The 15590-nt window shown below is 45.0% G+C and overlaps 1 protein-coding gene across 3 annotated transcripts; it reads right to left on the reverse strand.

Moving 5' to 3' along the window:
* nr1d2b (nuclear receptor subfamily 1, group D, member 2b) lies at positions 1 to 9531 on the reverse strand. Of its 3 annotated transcripts, XM_030740626.1 has the most exons (8): positions 9101 to 9531; positions 7078 to 7308; positions 4102 to 4190; positions 3545 to 3689; positions 2511 to 3217; positions 2113 to 2298; positions 1805 to 2015; positions 1 to 1100 (listed from the first exon to the last, which is right to left on the reverse strand). In XM_030740626.1, exons 1-8 carry the CDS (start codon positions 9117 to 9119, stop codon positions 904 to 906), a joined length of 1785 nt encoding a protein of 594 aa, XP_030596486.1. In that variant the 5' UTR covers positions 9120 to 9531; the 3' UTR covers positions 1 to 903. The 3 variants fall into 3 exon arrangements, with proteins under 3 accessions (XP_030596486.1, XP_030596487.1, XP_030596485.1); XM_030740627.1 differs by lacking the exon at positions 9101 to 9531 and having other exon boundaries at positions 1 to 1063; positions 1864 to 2015; positions 7078 to 7478; XM_030740625.1 differs by lacking the exon at positions 9101 to 9531 and having other exon boundaries at positions 7078 to 7478.
* Between the last annotated feature and the right edge of the window lie 6059 nt (positions 9532 to 15590).

Below are 15590 nucleotides of genomic sequence, written 5' to 3' on the forward strand. Positions count from 1 at the left end.
TTTTTCATGTGAAATAGTTACATCATACATTTATCTACACTCAACTGAAGAACATACAGTTCCTGTAAAAAGGTAATGACATTTAATCAAGCAGGCAGGAGGTCCTGGCGACCACGAGGTGACGTTTTCTGTGCCGTCCGATATTCTCAGAAATAAAAGGAGGAAATCCACAATTTCATTTCAGTGCTTCGGTCTTCATTTCCACTGATCTTAGAACGAGACTGTGACGCATCAGATTTGCCGCAATGCCCGAATAATTTAGAACAAAAAAACATAATAAAAATGACCCACAACATAAACACACAAATCATGGCACGTACACAAGTGCATGAAATTAAGCATCTGCTTCCCAAGTTCATTCAAAGAAACAGTCTGATTTCACTGCTGGCCCGACTGCAGATATTCCTCAGGTCCGTCCGCTTTCTTCTGTCCTCACGGTGCGTTTAAAGACTACTTTCTTTTTTTTTTTAAGGTTTATCCCAGAAGAGCGACATCAGTTCAGTTTAACATACACCACTGGAGGGAAAACTCTTCATCATACAGTTTAAATCCACAAGCAGTCACATATTGCACTATGAATGCAAAAATACCACTCTACACTATACAGGAAAGTGCTTCTAATCTTTGTACAGCTGCTACACACAAACATGAGAAACATGTACATCAGTGTGTCTGTGTGTTTGCATCACACAGGCCGTCACGCCCTACAGTACAATATCTTTTTTTTTTTTTTTTTAGACAAGAGAACAACCCAAAGGTTCATGGGAGAGGTGTGGGGTGGCGTGCAGGTGTGGTTGGGTGGAGCTTGCGCTCCAGGTTGGCCTTTGGGTTGCTTTTGTTTGGGTGCAACATTGTAAGGGGGAGGGGGGAGGTGGAGGGGGCGTCAAGTATTATGAGGAAGGTTCAGGAATGGACCTTGAAGGCGAGCAGCTGCTCAGAGTGCATGTTGTTGAGCGAGCGCAGGTCGGGCAGCTTGAGCAGCAGCTTGGTGAAGATTGCCGACTCGTTGGGGTGGTTCTTGGTGATGAGGCTTCGCAGGGCGCGGATCAGCGTCTCCTGAAGGGCCTCCACGGAGTTCACATTCTCGATGCCAGATCGATCTGGGGGGGGGGGGGGGGGGCTCGGTTAGTGACAGGCTGATGAACGAACATGAAAAATGTCTTTAACGCTGAGCTGTCACTTCTTAGCATTTTATTTCAGCATGGCTGCAGTACGTTACACTTTCAAGTGAAAATAAATACAATTTTGCACAACCTGAAATTGTTTGTCTTACATGTGTTTAGGTCACACCTAAAATAACTACATGAAAGTGTGGAGTTAACCGTGCTAATGGAATATTGTGAGTCCTGATTTACATATACTTGGCACACTGGAATATCATATAGCTGGGGTACCAATCTAAATACAGTCCTTATTTACTGGCAGTTTTACTGCAGTCCTGGTGTGAATATAAAGTGTTGGTTCATCAGACAAACAGCAGGTGGCACCAACTCTCCAGTCTGTACCATTAAGCCACTGCAGAAAGAAGAGGACCCAACCTGATAATGAGCTCAGGCTCAGGAAATCACATCTTTATTGAACTCTGTCACATTTAGGTTTATTAATAAGCCAAATTTTCTACCAAGCATAAAACTTATGGTGATATTTCAGGGATTTTTTCATAACCACTCTAAGTGGATTATGCACAAAATAAAGCAAATTAACTACAACTCATATACACTACAATACACCAGCACAGTTTGGTGACGGGTTATCCATCTTTATATACAATCTATAGATGAGCCGCGTTACTCTGACAACCCACCTGCAGAGACCAGAACCACAGCAGTAAACAGGCTCATCTCCTCCTCACTGAGGCCCAGGTTCATGAGCTTCTCACTAAAGTCAAACATGGAGCTGAGCAGGTCCCCGGCCCCCATGGCCCTCAGAGTGTCCACGCTGTACCTCTTCCCCCCAAGAAAGGTGACGGTGTGGTCTTTCACGTCAAACAGTGAGGCAAATCGAACCACCAACACCTGCAGGCCACAAGAATGTTATAGTCTGAGATTACTCCAGAAATGGATTAAAAAAAAAAAAAAAAAACTGTCATAATAACAAAAATAAATAAACTACCTCAAAAGTGCCAGCCTTCAGCAGGCTGACCTGGTCGTGCTGGCTCAGGTCTCTGAAGCCCGGGATCTTCTTAGCAAACTCCACCACCTCCCTGACCGCTGGGGTGAAGCTGTGGGAGAACTCCTCCCACACCTCGTGGCCGGACTTCTGAGGGTCCACGTCAGGCGAAGTGTTCATTGGACAAACCTGAGGACAGAGCTGGCCTTCAGTTTGGGCATCAGTGCATCTACACCTCTAAAACTCCTCTCTGCCCCCTCATTTTAAAAAATTTACTCAGAAACAACTGGACATTAAATATGTACTGCTGAGCATTTCCTAACTTGTTCACACATTTATTTCAGAGGCAGGACCATCTCTCTACCGTCCAAATATTCTCCACTTCCCTCCGTTCCACTTACCAGATGCATCCTGTTGCCTCCTTTCCATAGGGGGGCGCTGCAGAATCTATTGGAGGAGCCTTCCGTGGATGGTGCTCTGAAAGCTCCATGTGTATAAGCTGGAAAGTGGCTGGTGGCAGCACTCCTGGACAGTCTGAAGGGGCACTGGTTGATCTCCTTCTGATCCTGGGGGTCCAGGATGGAGGCGGAGTCCTGGGCTGCCACGGTGACCATGTTGTTGCGGTGGTTCCAGGTGTTCTGGCGCTCCTCTGCCTGGTTGTCAGTAGCGCTCTTGGTAGGGCTGCTGCTGAGGGTGTTCGTGGGCTGCGAGGCCTGAGGTGGCAGGCTACTCTGCTCCTGGTTATACATGAAGGTTTCCTGGTGGGCCCGGGTCACCGAGCCGATCACCTCCTCCTCGCTGCTGTCCGACGCGCTGGGGGAGGCCGAGCTGGGGCTGGTGTCCATGGACACGGCAGGTTCTGGGTCTGAGCTGGAGTCTGACTGGCTGGAGCAGGGCGACGAGGATGGAGAGCAGGAGGTGCCGGGGCCGGTATCTTCCGAGGGAGGGTCGGCGGCACTGGCTGGCAGCGGTTTAGCGATGGGCAGAGTCTGGCTGCTGTGCAGCTGGCTTTGCAGCTGGCTGTTGTTCATCATGTTGTTCATGGCACTCTGCATCTCCAGCAGCATGCGCTGTTTCTCACGCTTGGGGATTCGGCCAAATCGTACAGCTGGAGAGTGGAGAGAGAATCTCTCATCATTTCCCAGGTGGAATTTGCATGTTAAACAGGAATTTGAAAGGAGGGCATTTTTATTCTTTTCCATCCATTAGCGTCACGCCTTTTGGTTGCTGCCTTCAAAATAAATCCAGCCATACTTCGCTCTTATTAACATTTCAGTTTACTGGCAACACTTCAAATGTCCCTCAAATCTATTCTATTCATGTTCAAATACAGGCCATGCTATGTCAGTGAAAACATATTACTCAGTGGAACTAGCCTGAGGACTCTCTTAATCCACACTGAACAGAAGTGTGCCTGACTGACGAGGGTACTCACAGTCTCTGGACATCCCCACCAGCAGGCATTTCTTGAAGCGGCACTGCTGGCAGCGGTTCCTGTTGATCCTCATGATGGGGCAGCTCTCATTCTTAAGGCACTTCTTGTACTGGATGTTCTGCTGGATGCTCCTCCTGAAGAAGCCCTGTGTGTGTTCATGGACACGAACAGCACAACGTTAAGATGGCTTACTTGGTTTTTGTGCATGTCTACTGCAACAATGATTACGTGCACCTCTAGTCTGACTTTTAATTGAGTTTCGTTATAACAGTCTGAAATGTGCAACTTCCCCTCTAAGGAGTGCTGTGGTGAGTAGGGCACTGTTCCCCACAGTTAACTAGGCCACACAGCAACATGAAGCATGAGGGGCAACAGATATAAATAAAGGCAGAGTGAACTAGTTTCACTCAGCCTGAGCTGTGCAGATGGCTAAAGTGACCCACTTCAATCGCAGCCCAATGTGACTGCAACGCTTGTCGCTATGTTGCACCAGGAATCGCTCTCTGCTTCCGTGTCGCATGCATTAGCACGTGTGCCTGCGTACTGGGCCGTCTCACCTTGCAGCCCTCGCAGGCGTGGACGCCGTAGTGGAAACCAGAGGCCACGTCGCCGCACACCTTGCACAGCAGCACCAAGCCGTTGATTTCTGATTGATACAAAAACAAATTCTTACAGTTCATCTGAAAAAGGAACACACCAGCAAAATACACATGTTAAACAGTATAAAAGAATTTGAACATTCATGTAGCAGAAGCAACTAACTGCCATCTAAAGATAGAACAGGAGTAATGCCGTGATTCCCTCTATGCTGTAATCTTACCTTCTCTGCTCTATGTTTTGGTAGCCAGCTGCTCTGACAAATAACACGTTAGTGCATATGATCCCAAAACTCTGAAAATGTTAGTCTCTCTCTCTCTCTGGATGTGCATGAAACATGAGGACAGGAGGGTGCTGCAGTCAGCGTGTGTTTGTTTCAGTGTGAGATGCTACTGTTCTGAAAGTTGTATGCACACCTTTAACTAAAGATTGTCCATATTTTACATTAGTACCAGTATACCTCACTGCATGGGTTGACGTTACTACAGCCCAAATCTATTTATGTTACAGTCACACTAGACAAAACAGTGGTTGGAAACCACAGCATGATCAGACTTCTTGTGACCATCTGCAAGGAACCTGCAACCTTGTCTTTGAAATGGTTGCTTCAGGGACCAGGTCTGTGACCACTTCAATTTTATTTATGTAGCGCCAAATCACAACAACATTTGCCTGCAGGTGCTTTATATTGTAAGGTAAAGACCCTACAATAATACAAAGAAAACCCAACTGGGCGACAGTGTGAAGTAAAAACTCCCTTTTAACAGGAAGAAACCTCCAGCAGAACCAGGCTCAGGGAGGGGCAGCCAACTGCCGCGACCGGTTGGGGGTGAGGGGAGAGAGACAGGACAAAAGACCTGCAGTGGAAGAGAGCCAGAGATTAATAATAACTACTGATTAAATGCAAAGTGGTGCATAAACACAGAGAGTGAAAAGAGGTGAGTGAAGAAGAAATAGTGCATCATGGGAACTCCCCCAGCAGACTAGGCCTATTGCAGCCTAACTAAGGGGTGGTTCAGGGTCACCTGATCCAGCCCAAAACTATAAGCTTTATCATAAAGAAATGTTTTAATCCTGATCTTAAAAATAGAGAGGGTGTCTGTCTCCTGAATCCAAACTGGGAGCTGGTTCCACAGAAGAGGGGCCTGAAAGCTGAAGGCTCTGCCTCCCATTCTACTCTTAAGTATCCTAGGAACCACAAGTAAGCCAGCAGTCTGAGAGCGAAGTGCTCTGTTGGGGTGATCGGGTACTATGAGGTCTTTAAGATAAGATGCGGCCTGATTATTCAAGACCTTGTATGTGAGAAGAACAGGGAGCTCACAGTCAGCTTCCATCTTTAAAGCGACTTTGGTGCATCAAGACGGCAATAAAGCAGCAATGAGACGGAGTCGGTCTGCTATCAGTTTGCGATTAATTGGGTGTAGTCGGCAATTACATGTAATCTGTTTGTGATAACAGGTAATTAACTGATAAATTGTCAAGAATCACAAATCTATTGCTGTATACATACACTGAAAATCACAGTACACAGAAAGTCATATTAACTACTTACATTCAGAGTCCAGCCAGAAGCTCATAGATTTGAAAGAGAAATTAAAAAGTTTGTCCACACATATTGACATAGTTGCTGCAGGACAGCAATTTAACTGCAAAATGACACACTGGGTAACCTTGTTTTTACATAAGAATACAACCACAATACAACCAGGTGGCAACCAGAGAATGTGAGTCTCCTACTGGAACGATTTGTAGCAGACAATTTGTTCACTGGCGCAGACCAACTCTGACTGATGGCAACATCACAGCATTGCAAACTGCAGTTGTTTGGAGACAGATTGCCTCCCACCAGACGACCTGCGAAATCGCCCTTCGATCAAAAGTGGTCACTGCAACGACCTGTAATCGACCTGACAGCAAAAAAATAAAAAATAAAATAAAAATCAATGCAATCACTGGGCCGCCGCCAGTCTTTCCTAGTTCAAGGAGGCTTCCATCCTGTTTTTAATCTAGTGTGACTGAGCCACTATACTGGTACTCGTGGAGCCCTAGATTTGTGCAGACTTCTCCTGAACAGTAGGTGTCGCCGCTCAAAAAAAAAAAAAAAAAAAACACCTCTGCATGTACAGGAGTAGACATTTTCAAACTACTGCAGCACCTCCTTCTCTGTAATCTGTGAATCTCTGAGCTCGTGCATTCAGGTATCAGTGAAACTGGTGGTAAAGACCGACACCGCTGTACACGCACGTCTTTGGCCAAGCTGCAGATTACAAAAACAGAGCAGCCAAAACGACACCAAAGCGTGGTGCAAAACAGCAGAAAAAGGAGCTCTATTAATGGGCTACATAGTACATATGAAGAAAAATGACTGAAAATTTAAAATTCAAATAAAAAAGTTTTGCAGATTTGAGATGATCCCTGAGGTTTTTTTTTTTTAAAGGCTAACAGGCAATCTGGTGCAATCCAAACATCTCCTGAATAATTTGGTCTCCCTGCTTACATACATGTGTGAGAGTGATGCATTAAGAACACTTAAGTGGCCAATCCAGCTAACAGACATGAGTTTGAAAGTTAATATGCACAGGAAATCTCTCAGTCTTCCTTTACTTCTGAACAAACTGTACTAAATCAGCTTAGACACAAAATTAGTCATGACATGATGACACTGAAATCTTCGTGCACTGACAGCACCCACCTGGAAGTTAAAACATCAACATAAGACTTGTTTCTTTGGCAAACTCCAATAATCTATTTTTTTTCTCCCGTTTTTAGCTGATGAAAAGCTCTGTTAAAGCCTTTTTTTATTCCACTGCTATAATTTTCTGTGATGTATGACCTTTTCTTACTCAGCATCGGCCTTGACTGAGTCCGACATGCTGCACAGATTACTATAATTAACACAAGCAGCATCTGAGGACATATAAGAGTGTCTGCCTTACTTGTGATCCCACTTTTTGCTGTGGATGAGGAGCGTCCACTTTTCTGAGTCCGTGGCAGGTTTTGGCCGCCTGCGGCAATCACGGGGTCAGTCGGCTGGACCAGCTGCCGGTGGCTGGGTGAGGACCTGCGAGGTGGGGAGGATGACTGGTAGCTGCCATTTGAGGAGTCGCTGAGGCAGGACTCGGGGCTGGAGGAAGAGCTGGACGAGCTGATATAGGTTATTACGCCTCCTGGTGTGCAATCAGCAGAGAGGGGAGGAAATGGGCCATGAGAACAGGGAGCGCAACAACGAAGCATCCAAAGCCTATTTTGTGAGCTTGCACTGTTGTTTGTGAAAACACGTAAAAATGTAGTTTACTACAGAAATATACAGTATAAATTCTGAGGGCTGCACATCATAGTTTGTCAAACTTAAAACTGACATTTTCTGGATCAGGACTAAAAAAGAAACTATAAAACTCATTATCTGTACACTCCACAACGACACAAAGAAGCTACAACACATAACTTGTCTCCTTTTGTTGTTCATCATCTCAGCAACTGCACAGTTTATTACTTCTGTATATAACCCACAGTCCCAGCTATAAGCTGTGCATCAAGCCCCGTTCCCAACACTGTAATGTCTCCAAGGTTTCTGTAGTTGGTGCCCCCCCCCCGTGAAATGTAACTGTCCAAAGCTCCAGACACCTTCCCTGTGTGAAAACCAACCAGCTTAACACAAAGAGGGCAGATCAGAATACGACGACAATTTCCTGAGCCAGCAGGAGCAGCAGAGACAGGCTGCTGCAGCACTGCTGAGCTCCACCCTCAGCATAGGCTGACCTGATTTCTCCCTCTGCCACTCTTTATGATTAGGTAACAGCCATTACATAATGTCAGCCTGGCAAGGGTGTGTGTAGTTTAGTCTGAACCTTCAGTCATTCACATATACAGGCATAAACATTGATCTAGTATCATTCATATTTCATATTTTTATATATATATATATATATATATATATATATATATATATATACACACACACACACACACACACACTTCTTTTTCTCTAAATGGCATGAAGTTTAGAGAAATGTATATCATTCGTATATTAAAAAACTATTCCTCATTAATACACAGAAAAAGATAAGGGAAGGGGGGGGGGGGGGGGGGCAGTGTGTGTTTTTTTCCACACAGCCAGTATAACATACTTGAGCCACTACAACCCTCTCACAAACCAAGTGACTCACAACATGTGCATGCTTATTTAAATACGGGGCGGCATACATGACATGATCAGGTTACTTCATATCCAGCATCGTGTTACATGACGAGCTGCATTCCAGCTGTGGTCAAACAGGAAAACCTCTGTCTCGATACTATTTTAATATTAACAGAATCTGCAGCATAAACTGTAATTCATCAACGAAAAACGTGAGTACACAAACACAAAACTGGAGCTCATAGCAACAACACATGCACACAAACTGAATGTAGTTTAACTCTAAACAACACACAAAAAAGCCCCCCTGTATCCGCTGTGGATGTTGATGTTTTTTTAACACACCCCCACCTGGACTATGCCTGCTTTTTTTTCCCGGGGAAACTAGGTCAACTCGAGCGGCCGTAAGGGACCTCACGTGTATCCGCGGCGAGACCACACGCCATCTACAGGGGAGGAATTATGCAATGCCTACGTCACAGCACCGCGCGGCCAATGAGCAGAGACGCACGGGGAGCGTAAACACAGGTGCACATGGCTAGGCTGACGGGTCCATGTGAGACGAGACGACTGCAGTGCCGCTGAAGCCAAATACTTGGGTAACAGCAGCAGCCCACCGGCGGTCTTAACCCACTTTAATGAGAACACATCAGCTGCAGCCTTTACAGTGAAACAGTGCCTCAACAGAAAGTTAACATTCAAAACCGAGAATAACAAAAGGTGACCCGATTACGCTAGTTGTGCTACTTTGACGGTTTTACTGAAGCCAAAGGCAGGATGCGCCCACAGCTGCAGATACTGGCATGTCACCGAGTACTTACCAGCTTTGGTGGACTCCATGTCCTCTGGGTCTGGGGATTTTCCTCCTCTGCTACCTTAGTGCGAAAGCCGTTTTCTCTGTTTTAGTGTTCAGCAACTGAGAAGTCGCTGACTGATCCCGGTAAGAGAAGCTAGCTGTTCAGCTCAATTTGAATTACAGACACCGGAACCCAGAAAAAAACCGTAAGTCGGTTTTTACAGGCAGAGCAGAGGAGAAGTAATTTCACCGTAAATTAAGTAAAGAAAATTTCATGTCAAGCCTAGGCGACAAGTTTTCAGAGAGCGGCTTCAGCGACGACAAAATGACACTTCTTCGTCTTCAAACGCGGTGTTCACTCGTCTCTGTCACAACCACCAAAACACGGCGACAGGCAGGGTAAAGAGTGAGCTGCGGCCGCTCCACGGGCGTGTGAACAACTGCTTTCTGCACTGTTTCGAGTAGCGATCGGTGCGAAAACCATGTGACCCAATTCAGCGACTCCTCCCTCCCCTCCCTGCAGCTCTGCACTGGTGTCAATGTAACCCACTGACATACTTTCACCAGAGAAAGTGAACAAAGACATTATTGGCACCCGCGTCCAGTGTCAGAAAACACGAGCGCATTGCAACACAGCATCTCGACATGATAAGAGTTATATACACAATGTGTGTGTGCGTGCGTGCTTTGGACGTTGTTAGGTGAAATTAAGATAAAACTGCAAAATGTCAGCGTGTCAAGTATTTGGCAGCCATGTCCAAAAGTTCCAAAAGACACTTCTGTTTTTATTTATTTATTTGACCATGCACTCGCATATAAATGACGGTTGTGATAAAGTACCATTAAGAAGTTTGGAAGTATGCACTTATCCATCTTTACATTTTCTTCCGGGGCCGGGTCGCAGGAGCAGCAGCCTAAGCAGAGGCTCCCTCTCCCTCCTCTCCTCCAGCTCAACCGGGGAGGGGGGGCAAGGCATTCCCATGCCAGCTGAGAGATATAATCTCTGCAGTATGTCCTGGGTCTGCTCCGGGACTTCCTCCCAGTAGGACATGCCCAGAACACCTAACCCAAGAGGCAACCAGGAGGCATCCTCTTCAGATACCTCAGCTGGCTCCTTTCGATGTGGAGGAGCAGCAGATCTACTCTGAGCCCCTCCTTGAATCACCACCTTATCGAGGTGGAGGGGTTTGTGTGTCTCAGTGATCTCAGGAGCTATGTTGTGTGGGGCTATGCCCCCTGGTAGGGTCTCCCATGGCAAATTGGTCCTGGGTGAGGGTCCAGACAAAGAGTGATTCTAACAATCCTTTATGGAAAATACAACGAGGGAACTGTTTACTCTGCCTGGCATAGGGTTAACGGGGTGCCACCCATTGGAACCAGGCCTGGGAAATGAGCTCGTGGGAGAGCGTCTGGTGGCCGGGCATTAGCTCGTGGTGCCTGGCCAGAGTTACATGTAATAACAGCAGACTGAATATGGCTTTATAGACTTTGTTTAAATAGTGCTTATTTTTCTTCATTATCTGTTCTGTAAGTGGATTCTTTGTTTGCTTTTACTGGTCTGGTTCACTTGAGCTGTGAAGAGTTTGACACCCTTGGTATAAAAGGTGGACTTATCCTCTGGGTCTGAAACAAACACACAGGTACATTAAACCTTCTTTATGGCCTCTTTATGACCTTTGTGGTTGCAAAAGACTTCCAGCTATAAAAAAGTCTTTGGGAAAATGTCCCATGGTGCTCTTTCTTTGTGACCTCAGTAAACACTTTCCTGACTGGTTCATGGGCTCAGTCGCCAGTTTCAGATGATACTGAATAAAACATGAAGTCCATCTTGTAAATTTTAGTCATTCCTAAGGTGATCGGCACAGGAAGCAAGTGGCTTTAGCACATCACATTGTAGTTGACTGCTGCTAGTTGCTAGTGGCTGCATCCATCTATCATCCATTTATACTATCTATGGAAATTGAACAAATGGAAAATATTAAGCCAAAAAATCTTAAAGCTCAAAATATCCTAAAACTTCTAGTATAACCACCCTTTTCTTCATGGCTTTGTACTCTTTATTCTCTCAACCAGCTTCATGAAGTCATTATTGGAACTTCCTACATATACTGAGCACTTGTTGGCTGCTTTTTCCTTCACTGTGCAGACTAATTTGTCAAAGAACCCATCTCAGCTGGGTTCAGGTCAGATGATCATGGAGGTCACCACAGGACATCAGTCAACTCAGGTAAAACAGCTAATTATCCTGTTGTGGGGGGAAAAGATTGTCCACTGAGCTCAAAGCAGATGGGATGAAATGTGGTGCTAATCATGTAATTACTGTCAGTCTGCTTCTCACAGAGACACAGCAGCTCTGTTCAGAAGTTACACATTTCAATTCATCAGACCAAAGTCCACATTTCCTCTGGTCTAATTCTTCATGTTTCCTCATCTAAGCAGTTCTCTTTCCTCCCTCAGCAGGAATCAGTAGAAGTGGTCCTTTTACAGACTGACCTGTATGTCTTAAAATAAGGCTCGATTGTTTTTTCTCTTTACTTAGTCGAGTGGTTCTTGTCATGATTGCTGCAGGGGCTGAATAGGGCTATTTGCTGCATTCCATCACTACTGCAACACAACCCAATCAGAAACACTTTTCTGGCCTTACTGACCACTCAAAGTGCTTCATACTACAAGCCACATTTCACATATAATTCACATAGCACTTTCTTCCATGCGGTTGAGTGCTGGATCTACCCTGCACAAAAAGCTAAGGCTAAAATCACAGAGTAATCTGACATGCAGACTGTGGAAGGAAGTTGGAGCACCTGGAGAGAAACCAGGTGCCCCGCTTTCTCCCACGGTCCAAAGGCATGCATGTTTGGTTGAGTGGTGATGCAAAGAGTGTAGTTTCATTTACTCACAAAACCACAGAAACGCATATCTCTGTGCATTAAGTGTAACTAGATTTTCTAAACGAGACTTGTTTGGTCCCAGAGGAATACATAAAGCCTCAGGAATACTTTTCCCTCTTTCTCTCTTTCCTGTGACCTAAATTTGAAGCACCAGATATTTGAAACACACATGGGAAAGTTTAATCTATACACAGTTTTAAAAAAAATCCCCATTCTGACACAGCAGCTCATCCTGGAGAATGATAAGAATTGTCTTGAGTGGCCACAATGAAGTCATGTTTAAGAATGAACACATAAGAATGCAGCAGGTGGGATTCAGCATTCATTGCTCCAACGGTAAACCAGCCCATCTAACAGTTGAGGAACTCCCACTCATGTTCTGCAACTGAATAACAATCCAGCTTGAGTGGGTGCCCCTGTGGCTCATATTCATCAGCCTGACAATGATACAGAACCATCACTAAAGTGTTTAGACAGAAATGAAGGAAACTAATGACCATTGTTACCTTCCCCAGGAGTGGTGAACCAGCAGAGATCACTCTGCAGTCTGGGAGGTCACAAAGGAACACAGGGTTCAAATAAATGACTAAATGTGTCATTGTTTAATTGGGTTCTACATTAGGGGACATGAAAATCTGACGATGTTTTAGGTCAAACTTATGCATTATTTAATAAAAGATACAGGAGCACAGATCATACATCCATACATTATAAGCCCAGCTTATTATAATCAAACCTGTTTTGAGTAAGAAACCATCTCATTCTCCAGTTTTGCAGTATGGTGTTTGTTTTGCATTTATTTTTTATTTTTTTGCAGGGCAGGTCAGGGGTTACCACTGCTATGCAGATTCATTTACAAGCAGATAATAGAGAGGGAATGAAGTGAGAGGTGACCGTTGTTCTCAGATGACCCTTTCACTATGTAGGTCAGGAAAACAATGTTTTAGCAAAGGACTGGAAGGCTCTGTCATCATGACCTGGAAAATGTGTTCCTTAGTAGTTCACATACCAGGACATTAATGGGGACGAAGCGCCGTTTTCCTTAGGTCATAAATCTTGTTCACAAATTAAGTATGGAAACCTCAGAGAATCATGTCCAGCATCATCCCTTCTCACCTGTAGCACAGAAAAGTAGAAAGTCCACATCTGTTCTAGCTACTGGAAATACTCCCTTTGGTTTAAGCTGCCTGAGTGGAGCCTGCAGGAGTCGAGGCACCGGACAACCAGTTAATGATGGAGATGGATGCATCAGGCATCTGTGATGAGCGCCACTAAAAAGTGTGGACGTCACACATTTGGATCAACCAAGATTCTAAATCCTTGAAATAGCCACCATTTGCTTTGACGTCACACAGCATTGTTGTGATCAAAGTGGTTGTATCGCAACCAGTTTTGTCATCTCTTTAAGGTACAAAACTGTACAAATAAAGCTGATCAGAGGCGTATTCAAAGGTTTGACTGGTTACATTTATGGTTGTTTACTCTTTCGCTGTTTTTGACACATTTCATAAGTTTAAACTAAATTTTCCCCAAAGAAGTGTTTTGTTTTCCAAATTTAACCTGCTGGTACAAGATGTGTCGGGCATTGCTCATATACAGTGGCTTGCAAAAGTATTGAGCCCCCCCTGAGTCAATACTCTGTGGAACCACCTTTTGCTGCAGTTACAGCTGCAAGTCTCCACCAGCTTTGCACATCTAGTGACTGAAATTTTTGCCCATTCTTCTTTGCAGAACAGCTCAAGCTCAGTCAGATTAGATGAAGAGCGTCTGTGAACAGCAGTTTTCAGATCTTGCTACAAATTGTCGTGGGGTTTAGGTCTGGACTTTGACTGGGCCGTTCTAACACATGAATATGTTTGGTTTGAAACCGTTCCATTGTAGCCCTGGCTTTATGTTTAGGGTCGTTGTCCTGCTGGAAGGTGAACCTCCGCCCCAGTCTCAAGTCTTTTGCAGACTCCAACAGGTTTTCTTCTGTATTTGGCTCCATCCATCTTCCCATCAACTCTGACCAACTTCCCTGTCCCTGCTGAAGAGAAGCAGCCCCAGAGCATGATGCTGCCACCACCATATTTGACAGTGGGGATGGTGTGTTCAGAGTGATGTGCAGTGTTAATTCTCTGCCACACATAGTGTTTTGCATTTTGGCCAAAAAGTTCAATTTTGGTCTCATCTGACCAAAGCACCTTGTTCCACATGTTTGCTGTGTCCCCAACATGGCCTCTGGCAAACTGCAAAATGGCTTTCTTCTTGCCACTCTTCCATAAAGACCACATTTGTGCAGTGACGACTAATAGTTGTCCTGTGGACAGATTCCCCCACCTGAGCTGTGGATCTCTGCATTTCGTCCAGAGTCACCATGGGCCTCTTGGCTGCATCTCTGATCAGTGCTCTCCTTGTTGGGCCTGTAAGTTTAGGTGGACGGCCTTGTCTTGGTAGGTTTACAGTTGTGCCGTACTCTTTCCATTTCTGGATAATGGATTGAACAGAGCTCCGTGAGATGTTCTAAGCTTGGGAAATCTTTTTATAGCCTAAGCCTGCTTTAAACTTCTCTACAACCTTCTTCCTGACCTGTCTGCTGTGTTCTTTGGACTTCATGATGCTGTTTACTCCCCAATATTCTCTTAACCAACCTCTGAGGCCGTCACAGAGCAGCTGTATTTGTACTGAGGTTAGATTACACACAGGTGGACTCTTTTTAGTCATTGGCAATCATCAGGCAACTTCTGAATGCAATTGGTTGCAACTGTTTGCACTCAGAGAAAAGGGGGCTCAATAATTTTGCACACCGCACTTTTCAGTTTTTTATTAGTAAAAAATGTTTTGGATCATGTATCATTTTCTTTCCACTTCACAATTGTAACCACTTTGTGTTGGTCTTTCACATTAAATTTCAGTGAAATATATTTAGGCCCGAGCCGACGAAGTCTCGGCGAGGAGCCTATTGGATTCACTATGCAACATACCCCAAAATGCGTTAAAATCCCCACGGTCGCATGGGACGCGGTCGCCAGTGACCCCTGACCTCATAGGGACGTGGGTCAGGTCGAGACGTTTCCGAAAAGGTATGCGTCGGGGTGACTGGGAAAACGCCTAATTGTTTTTGCTCGAATTCTCCATTATTCTTTATTATTATTATTATTATTAGGCCCGAGCCGACGAAGTCTCGGCGAGGAGCCTATTGGATTCACTATGCCACATACCCCAAAATGCGTTAAAATCCCCACGGTCGCATGGGACGCGGTCGCCAGTGACCCCCGACCTCATAGGGACGTGGGTCAGGTCGAGACGTTTCCGAAAAGGTATGCGTCGGGGTGACTGGGAAAACGCCTAATTGTTTTTGCTCGAATTCTCCATTATTCTTTATTATTATTATTATTATTATTATTATTATTATACTTTCTCTCTCTTTGAACACAATTTTGACCCCCTGAACATGCGCGAAAAGTCACCATTTTTTGCATGGTGGTCAGGTCTGGCGAAAAATTACGTATTTTAATGTCGCCACAAACTAACTCAAAAACACGGCTACACTGCGCCCCCTGGAAATTTCATTTTTCGGGCCCCTATGGGAGAGGCCAAATTCAAGTTTGCCCTAGATTCATGAAATTCTCGTCACACATAGAT

This window comes from Archocentrus centrarchus, chromosome 11, assembly GCF_007364275.1.
Source record: "Archocentrus centrarchus isolate MPI-CPG fArcCen1 chromosome 11, fArcCen1, whole genome shotgun sequence".
Lineage (NCBI taxonomy): Eukaryota > Metazoa > Chordata > Actinopteri > Cichliformes > Cichlidae > Archocentrus > Archocentrus centrarchus.